The sequence below is a fragment of the Nylanderia fulva genome, unplaced genomic scaffold (genome assembly GCF_048542155.1).
Source record: "Nylanderia fulva isolate GAGA-0341 unplaced genomic scaffold, ASM4854215v1 Scaffold112, whole genome shotgun sequence".
NCBI lineage: Eukaryota > Metazoa > Arthropoda > Insecta > Hymenoptera > Formicidae > Nylanderia > Nylanderia fulva.
The window spans coordinates 266173-276400 of NW_028189324.1; the positions used below are offsets into that span (position 1 = coordinate 266173).

General features: G+C 31.6%; 2 protein-coding genes across 2 annotated transcripts; one reads left to right on the forward strand and one right to left on the reverse strand.

Annotated features, from left to right (window-relative positions):
- Positions 1 to 256: 256 nt before the first annotated feature.
- On the reverse strand, positions 257 to 9586 carry LOC114939311 (WD repeat-containing protein WRAP73). Its single transcript, XM_029313575.2, has 7 exons — positions 9305 to 9586; positions 8295 to 8477; positions 8010 to 8189; positions 1093 to 1350; positions 855 to 1011; positions 558 to 767; positions 257 to 489 (listed from the first exon to the last, which is right to left on the reverse strand). The coding sequence occupies exons 1-7, from the start codon at positions 9533 to 9535 to the stop codon at positions 287 to 289; spliced, it is 1422 nt and encodes a 473-aa protein (XP_029169408.1). The 5' UTR covers positions 9536 to 9586; the 3' UTR covers positions 257 to 286.
- Positions 3248 to 7978, forward strand: Elp2 (elongator complex protein 2). The gene is made up of 3 exons (XM_029313574.2): positions 3248 to 3611; positions 4108 to 5005; positions 6709 to 7978. The coding sequence occupies exons 1-3, from the start codon at positions 3332 to 3334 to the stop codon at positions 7874 to 7876; spliced, it is 2346 nt and encodes a 781-aa protein (XP_029169407.1). The 5' UTR covers positions 3248 to 3331; the 3' UTR covers positions 7877 to 7978.
- Positions 9587 to 10228: the final 642 nt, after the last annotated feature.

Genomic DNA, 10228 nt, shown 5'->3' on the forward strand with positions numbered 1-10228 from the left:
GACTAGAGAGTGAAAGACTAAAATAAATAACATTCTATAACTACACTCCTGAATAGAGAAAACTGTTGCTATATATATTTCTCGCGCAACTCAACATCTTTCATCAATTGATCTACATACGACTATACATATGATCTCTATATGAATATTTATCGTTCATTAATTTCATAAAGTGCAGTGTAATGTATTATTTAAATCTTACTTTCCTATAAAAACGATATAAAAAAATTATACAGCGTAATATAAAAAAATAGACTTGTAAAAAAATATATTATTTATTTTAATATTATACATTCGCGATCTCATAAATCATCGCTTTGTTGTAACCACACAATGCAATCTTTTCTCCTGTGGAATGCCAATTCCCATCTACAATTATGATATTTTTAGACAGCGGCACAGATTTTATACCTTTTTGCGTCCATTCGTACACACGAGTACATTCAGAGAATACGAGCAATTGTAGATGTACAGGGTTCCATTTGATAGCTAAAAATAATAAGATTTATCAACATTATTTTCACAAAAAAATCAACTTAACTTTTAATTTTACAAACCTGTAATGGGATTTACGAGTAACAAATAATCAAGATAGTCTGTACAAATATTCCATATCCACAATGTAGTAGGATAAAGCTCATGCTTTAGAGCTAAATATTGTCCGCATGCGCTAAATTCAAATAATTTTACTTTTGCTATCGAAAAATTATCATTGTCATCTTTCTTTCCAATTTCTATATATATTGGCCTTTCGTGTATTTCACGTACTAAAATTTCGAATGAAAAATTATTCGTTTATAAATTTTTTTAGCAGTATATCTTATTTATTAAGTATTAATTCGTTGATACTTTACCAACACATTCCTCACAAGAAGCGAAACGTTTATCAGAAGTTTTTTCCAATTCCGCACATTCCTTGTACACTTTCGTTAGATAATTACATTCCCTGATCACAGGATCCAGATATAATTGTGACAATGGTTTCCATGTGATGTAGTTGAGAAGAATAATCTGTGTATAAATTTCAATTAGTTAAAAATTATTAGTGTAACGGATATAAAGCTAAATAAAATGTAACGTTTGAGAAATTACCATTTCATTAAATCCGATTACAGCTAACAATTGTCCGCTTGGTGACCACTCGATATTTTCGATTCCCTTAAGCTCCTTATACGTTTCGAATGGCCGTACAATCTCCGATAGGGTCCAAGCGACCACGGGTTTCTCCCACACAGTGGAATAAACGAGCAGCTTTGGTTCCGCGGGAGAGGAACACCATATGCATAGCAATTCATTGTTCGGCGACCAGCGGATCCCGTCGATGCTACGTAAACGCTCGCAGATGAGTTTCTGAAACAATTCAACAATTCAAATATTGCGCGCCAGACGAGCGACGATAGGGAATTTCTAGAGAATTTCTCTATTTCAATTAAAATGAGTAAAAATTACAAAAATATTGATTTTTTAGAAATGTTTTGTTTTATGTTTTTATGTATTTTTAAAATAAGGAAAAACATGTTTTAAACAAGCAAAAACAATACTTCATAGTTTTGATTTGTGTAAATTTTTTCACTAAAGTGTATATAAATTGTACCATTTTTTTATTTAAATGTTTACTATTTTTCAGTTAAAAGATTAACGTTATTTTATTATTTGCAATGTTAAAATGCAATGTGTTATAATTCATTTTTTTATAGTTTGTATAGTTTTTAAAATAAAAATTAAAGTTTTTATTTTTTTTTATTTATAATTTATGTTGAGAGTTAAGCTTAAGGGAGCATATAAGTCCTTTTTTATTCTTATTAAGTAACCTTCCCTAACAGCACACCATATCCGAAAGACATTCTGAGGACATCCAGAAGATATCTAGAGGACATTTGAACATCCTCAAAATGTTCTCCGAACGTCCTCGGGATGTGTGCCGTTAGGGTTTGGAACCTATTATGGATCTTAGGTGAGTTTGCTCACGAGGTTAAAATTATAAAAGTGAACAGATTTATTAGATTTCAACAAATGCATGAAATATCGTATAGATAATCTAACAAATCTATATATATAATGAACCCTCTCACTTTTGTCATTTTCGCCTCGTGAGCAAACTCTCTCATACAAAAACCGTATAGGCTCCAAGATTACTTAAGAATATATAGGAAAAAACCTAAAGTATTTTATATTAAATATTATTATAACTATAAAATTCTACCTGATATGACGATGAGTTGTGTACTATTAGTTGGACGCAGTTATGCAATACATATGGAACTATAATTGCAATTTTTGATTTCGAAATTTTTATTGCAAATTGTGCCTGATATATAATATAAAAATCTCGCAAATCTCGAAATCGAAAAAATTAGTTGATTGGTTTCCCTCATATATATTGCATAACTGCGTTCAATTTGAAATGATACTAAAATATAAAATGTAAAGTCAATATTGTGTATTGATTGTTATTTCATAAACAGAAATAAATATTTTGCTAAAATATAATATATTACTCATTTTATTATTTTTATTTCATTATTTATATGTTTATTTATAAATCCCAGTTAGCAGACTGACGTCATTAAACGTCAAAATGACATATTTGAAATAAAAAATAAGTAATATATTATATTTTAGCAGAATATTTATTTTTGATTATTAAATTTATATAGCGTCATTAAATTGACGTCAATCTGCTAAATTTAATAATCAAAAATAAACATTCTGCTAAAATATAATGTTACTCATTTTATTATTTTTATTTCATTATTTATATTTTTATCTATAAATCTTAGGTAGTAAATGGTGTATGAATTAATAAAAGCTCAAACAACCAAATAATAAGAATAAGAAGAAATCTTAGGTAGCAGATGAATCTGCTACGTGGATATTATATATATAAATAAAAAACTAAAATAAAAACTTTTTTGCATGTATGTATATACATACATACATACATCTATTAGTTTTTGTTTCTTTTTTTTCTTGTTTTATATTTCTTTATAGTTTCTTATCTAAATAATCATTCGCGATATCTTAGGGCGGTATTCATAGTCCGTTCTTATATTTAAGATCGTCTTAAAACCTCGTTCAACCAATCAAGAGATGATATGCGGCCATTTGATTGGTTGAACGAGGGCTTAAGACGATCTTAAATATAAGAACCAACTGTGAATACCGACCTTAAACAGTTTTAAAACAAAACACAAAACATTCCAAAGGCCAGAAAAAATCGCTAGGGGATTTCTCTTTCCTAGTGATTTTTTCTGCTGACGCGACCCTCATCTCCATGCTTCAAGCACGTGCGACGTGCGGTCGCGGATGACACTTGGACCGCTTGGACGCGATGACTTCGACGCGTTACATCGCCTGTTCGTGTAACCGCGTGCCCCATTGCGCCGATTGGGGCACGAACGGTCTGATCTGTTTCGGCACGTGCAACGCGATCGCGATATACGAGCCGGACGCGTTCGTGGGTCGCGTCACGCACACGCTACACCGGCATCGCGATCGCGTCAACACCGTGCACTGGATAAGACCAGCCAGAGACGGCGCGTCAGAAACGGAACTGTTATCCGGTTCCGTAGACGGAACCGCGATTATCTGGAGGCTCGAGGAGAGCCAAGGTTCAGTATTGGGCTTAGATGATTTTAAAATTAGCTAGATAAAGATGAGATATATAAAAATGTGTAAATTCATCTTAGATAAGCTAAAGATGATTTGTTTGAAATATATTTAGATAAAAGATAAAATTATATAGCAATTTATCCTATTGATAATTATTATTGAAAATAGATAATTTTCTTGATAATAATTTTTAATATTGCTTATGTAAACAGTTATTAAAAAAATGTAAATTATTAAAGGGATATAAAAATATATGTATTCATATTTTTATTTATAAATTTTATCGCGTACTGCTTAAGTTCTACTATTTAAGTATTTTTATGTGCTATGATTCCAAAGTAAAATTAACAGAAAATTAGATAATTTAGTAAAAATAATACTTTTTTTAATCTAAGATGCAGATAAAGATGATACATATTTTTATTATCTATAAAGATAAGATGACGTCAAAATTTCATCTAGATGATCATAATTTGATGATATAATTTTGTTTAGATAACAGCAAACATTGCCAAGGTTTTTGCGTCAGTTCGGTCCTGGACGTGGGAAGTATCGTCACCTTCGCCGACTCTCTCCAATTATCTGACGACGGCATTTCGTCGCCTCATTCGAGGCTGCTGATATGCACGGGTTCGATCAACGGCGAGTTGAAATTGTGGTTGAGACAGGAAGGCGTCCGAATTACTCAGACCATTTCCCATGGAAGAAAATTATCGATATACTGTCGTCTGACGTACTTGCCGAATCCTAAATGTCCCCTCCTGGCTGTGGCCTTGGAGGATGCCTCCGTCCAATTGTACATTAAAGAGTCCGAAGACTCGAATTTTGTAAGAGTTCAGAGTTTACTTGGACACCAAGACTGGGTGAGATGTATCGATTTCCATCGCGATTGCGACGGAAATGTTTTCCTGGCGACTGGATCACAGGATAATACGATACGATTGTGGAGAATCACCAGGGAATCGTCGAGCGATGAACAAAAAAGAGATATCTTTATGATAAACAATAGAGAATATAGTGTTATTCTGGAATCTGTTCTTTCTGGTCACGAAGGTTGGGTTTACGGAGTGCACTGGCAGCTTATAAGAGAGAATCAGAATCAAACTACAAGATTGTTGTCCTCTTCGCTGGACAAGTCTATGATAATATGGGAATTGGATGAGTCCAGTGGAATTTGGATTGAAAGAGTACGTGTTGGAGAAGTTGGCGGCAATTCCCTGGGCTTCTATGGCTGTAAATTTAGCCCAGATGGATTACATATATTGGCGCATGGTTACCAAGGTTCCTTTCACATTTGGAAATATTCCCAAGAAGTTGCAAATTGGATTCCACGATCTACACCCAGTGGTCATTTCTCTGAAGTAATCGACTTGTGCTGGGAACCAAGAGGAAGGTCTGTATCAATTGAATATTAAAATGTTTCAAGGAATTATATAAATATAAAATAATGTAAATTTTGGCTACTTTGTAGGAAAATTTTTTAAAAAATTGAATTGAATTATTAATCTTATTAATTCACAATTGTTTTTAAACATCTCACACTTTAAAATAATTAATTGAAAAGACTCTGATATATAAATATAAAATTAAATATAAGGAGAATTCATGAGAGCTAAGCATAGACATTAAATACAACAAAATTATTTTTAAAAATCATTATTTTGAACGTTTCTCATACTCTTAATCTTTTTCAGAGGAGGATGTTAAAAATAATCCATTTTTGGCCTAAAAGCGGAACCTAAATCAATCATTGGAAACTGTTTTTAGGATCTTCTAGAAGTAAAAAATAATTATTTGTCCATCAGGTTCGGGGAAAGTTGTGGAAATTAAGATTTATTATTGATTATTGGAACAGGCATATAAAGATTTTGAAGCTTTATATCCTTGATATACTTGTATATTCAAAATAAAATCAATTGTATACATATATTGGTAAATAAGTAGTATATGTAGAAAACTTAATGTTTTGATTTACATAATTGACATTAGACATACAGGATGTACCAAAAGTCTGGAAATGATTGAATATTTCACAAATTATGCATTTAAAAAAAAATGTTTCAAGTAGCGCTTAAAAATATATATCTACTAGTCTTATCAATTTGACTATAGATGATGATGTCGAGGTCAAAACAAGATCATCTTAAATTTTTAAATAAAATCGCTACATTTTTTAATATAAATCGATTCCTCGCAATATTCTGCATAAAAAGTTATATAGGTAAAATGGTCAAAAAGTGAATATTTTATGAGATATTTGATATTTTAGTTTTACACAATTTTGTCATAAACTATGAAATATCTTGTAAAATTCTTTGATGGTCAAACTTTTTGACCATTTTACTCATAACTTTTTATGCAGAATATTGCGAAGAATCGATTAATATAAAAAATGTAGTGATGATTTCATTTTAAAAATTCAAGATGATCTTGCCCTGACCTTGGCATCGTCATTTATGATCAAACTAATTAGACTAGTAAATAGATTTTTTAGCGCTACAACTTTTGTTTGAATATTTTTTCTGAAATGCATAGTTTATACTAAATATTCAACTATAGATTAGGCTAAATATTCAACCATAGTTTATGCTAAATATTCAACCATTTCCAGACTTTTGGTACATCCTGTATGTGTAATGAAAATTATGTAAATAAAAACATTAAATTCTCTACACATACTACTTATTTTTTCAATATATATATAAGTGTATAATTGATTTTATATAAGTGTATAATTGATTTTGAAGATATATCAAGAATATAAAACTTAAAAATCTTTATATAACTTTCAATAATCGATAATAAATCATGATTTTCATAACTTTCCCTGGACCTGGTAGACAAATAATTATTATTTTATGCTTCTAGAAGATTCCAAAAACAGTTTCCAATGGTTAATTTACGTTCCGCTTTTGGGCCAAAAATGGCTTATTTTTAATATCCTCCTTTATAATATGTAATGTAATATATGTATAATTTCTTCTTTTTTTGTTAATTATTATATTTCAATCTATAAATATGTCAAAAGAGAATTTTGGATGAATATAATGAAAAGAGATTAACATAGAAGGAATAATTTGAAATTATACTTTACAGATTTCTCATCACAGCTAGCACAGATCAAACTACGAGAGTTCATGCACCATGGAAGGATGATCTTAAGGAATTATGGCATGACATCGCGCGTCCTCAGATACACGGATACGACATGACATGTTTAGTTATGTTAACACCGTACATGTACGCTTCCGGAGCGGAGGAGAAAGTGGTGCGCATTTTCACGGCCACGTCAGCGTTTAAAAATCGTCTAAGACTGCTAGCCGATAATGTCGAAGACTTCAAATTTACAGCGGCCTTTGGTGCTATCGTACCATCTCTTGGTTTAACGAATAAAGCAACGTTCGACAACGAAGAAAACGATCAGCGCGAAAACAAAAGAGATCCAATGACGAAAAATGTTGCGTATGAACCACCTACGGAAGAGGAACTGACACAAAATACACTTTGGCCGGAATTGCAAAAGCTTTATGGCCATGGTTACGAAATATTCTGCATGACAGCGAGACACGACGGACAATTGTTAGCGACAGCATGCAAATCGACCAATTTAGAACATTCGGCAATCATCTTGTGGAGCACCGACACGTGGTCGCAAGTTCAAAAATTAATTTCTCATCAATTGACGGTGACGCAGATGGAATTCTCTCCGAATGGCAGATATTTACTGTCTGTCTCTAGAGATAGAAGATGGTCATTGTTCAAAAACGAAGGCGAAAATTATGCATTAATAGCAGTTAGCTTGAAGAAAGACAATCCGCATTCGCGAATAATTTGGTGCTGTACTTGGACGAGCGATTCGAATTATTTCGCGACTGGTTCCAGAGACGGAAAAATCGGTATATGGCTTGTAGAGACAATGGAGGACAACATTAAAGATGTTATACCAAAAACGATTCTAGATAAAAGAAACCAATCGGTTACAGCACTATGCTTTGCATCAAGTTGCATAAAAGGATCTTATATTTTGGCTATTGGATATGAAACAGGATGCATAGAAATTCAAAAAATCACTGTTAATTTGGAGAATATATGGTCGAGATTGTTGGAATATGATACTTCCCAGGCTCATCATTTAACTGTAAAGAGACTTATGTTTCGACCTAACAATGAACATTCATGCAGCATATTGCAATTAGCAAGTTGCAGTTCTGATCATTCAGTTAAAATATATGATATAAATCTATCATCGGATTTAAAGACGTAATTTTTATAATGCACAAATATAAATTGTACTCTAATATTGCGTTATTCTTATATAAAATTGTACACAATTTTATGCAAAAGAATTGTACAAATATTTGTCAAATGTTGAAAGTTCTATATAATTTTTTACTCACTCGGCTTATCTTCCAATTATCAGTTTTATAAATCTCCACTTTATCCTCGTCTTCCTCCGTAACTATCACAGCCAATTTCTTGCCATCAGAATTAAAATGTAATTTGTCAAAAGTGGAGGTCTTTAGATTTTGTATGTGTGATACAGTTTGATCTTCCAAATTCCAGATAGATATTTGAATCTGTATAAATGTAACACTTCGATTTTATAATAATATATGAAATTAAATTTTTCTTTTTTAAATAAAGTACAAATGTTATAAAAAATAATTGTACTGTATACTTACATTGAAATCTGCTATTGTAAAAATGCATTTACTGTCTGGAGACCAAGTAACACTCTGCAAACCTGCACTACCTTCGGTAAGTTTACATTTCCATTGTGGAAAATGTACTGAATATACTTGTACAATAGCCTTCTTTATATTTGCGCACAAAATATATTCGCTATTTGAAGACCATTCTATATGCTGTAATAAAAAAATATGAATAATGAGAGCTTTTCAGCAAGAAATATAAATACAATGTCATACGATTGGCTGTGAGATAGAAAAATTTTTAACTCTAAAGATGTATAAGAGATACAATCGGAGGTAAACAAAAGTATCGATGTTATTTACACTATACATGGTTTATAAAAAAATCGCTATTGTTTAATTTCCTAATTTCAGCTGTGTTCAACATTCACACAACCAAATGCTTAGTAATTGGAGAGAAAGCCAGAATTTCAATAAATTATTTTCTTTCTAAACAGTTTAGTAAATGTTAATAAAATTTTACAACATTGTGCTTTAATGTTTGAATTATATATGTAATGAATTTAAAATATTAATTTGTATTATATGACAATATCCATTTGTATTGTATCCAATACCCATTGATAAGGACCACAACCATATGATCGAAACGTCATGAAGCTCAATAAATGATTTACTTGCTAGTCTGGTCGATTAATTTCTACAACTCTTATTTAAATACTAGTGATTGTTATTAATAATTTTGGGAAATTATATATATATATATATATATATATATTATATATAAATATATATAATTTATTTTCATTATAAATATATCTATCTGTATTTTTTTACTATACTCCTAATATATTATATTACAATATCAATATATATATATATATATATATATTACTATAATTTTAATATAAAATATATATATTTTAATATAAATAAGATATATTAATATATTTTGATATAAAATATATATATATTTTAATATAAAAAAGATATATATTAATTCAATATTGTTTACCGATTGTCGATGTTAAAAACCTAACCTGTATCACATCCGCGAATATAAACGATTGACAGGTCATGAGAGTCCTCACATCCTTTATAAGTAGATTCGCCTGAAACGCGATCGCCAAATATGCTCCGTTATTCGAAAAATGGCACAAACGATTGTTTACACGAAGAATCCTGCCCTCTTCTTCAACATTGGCGGTCATGACGAGAAAATTTGAAAACAGTTCCGATCGTAGCCTATACAAGGTTTGTTCGCGTCGCATGCTCCAACTTGCTCCTTTTTACTTCAATGCGCTCGTATTGGTCCAATTCGAGGAGCGCACCAATATGAGCGCATTGAAGTGTGACGTCCCGTCTATTTTAAAATTTTATTTTTCAGTATAATTATTGCGCGCTGTTCATATTCTCGTAGAAATAAGACTATTAACAATCATTATATTTTACTAATTGCTCTAATCTGACTATTTTAGTATTAATAGCTAAAATCGCCAGATCTGGGGTCCTCTACCTAAGAACCAAACATCTTCATCTAGTCCTAACTACGCGACCAATCAGGTACCATCTAGGGACCCCAACAGCATGTAACTAGCGGAACTAACCAGATATTCCTTTACAGCACCAGAGAGAAGGATGAGAGTGGTCATCCCCTCGATTTAGCTGCAACCGGAATTCAAAGCGCCTCTATGTGCACAAAACGTGCACATTGAACTACGTAGCCATGTGCACGATGCTCCCGAGTGGTAACAGGCTATGTGCACGGTACGTGGTTCGATTCCGTGCTATGTGCACAGATGAGCGCCAGTAACACGTAGCTGTTAAAGGAGATGAGTTCGAGACCTCGCAAGGCCAATTTTTTTTTTTTTTTTTAGTACGACTATATTTGTCAATTTAATGAAATCCTTTTAATTATTGTGGAATAAAGAGATAAAATGCATTTCTCAAGCGTACGCGAGAAA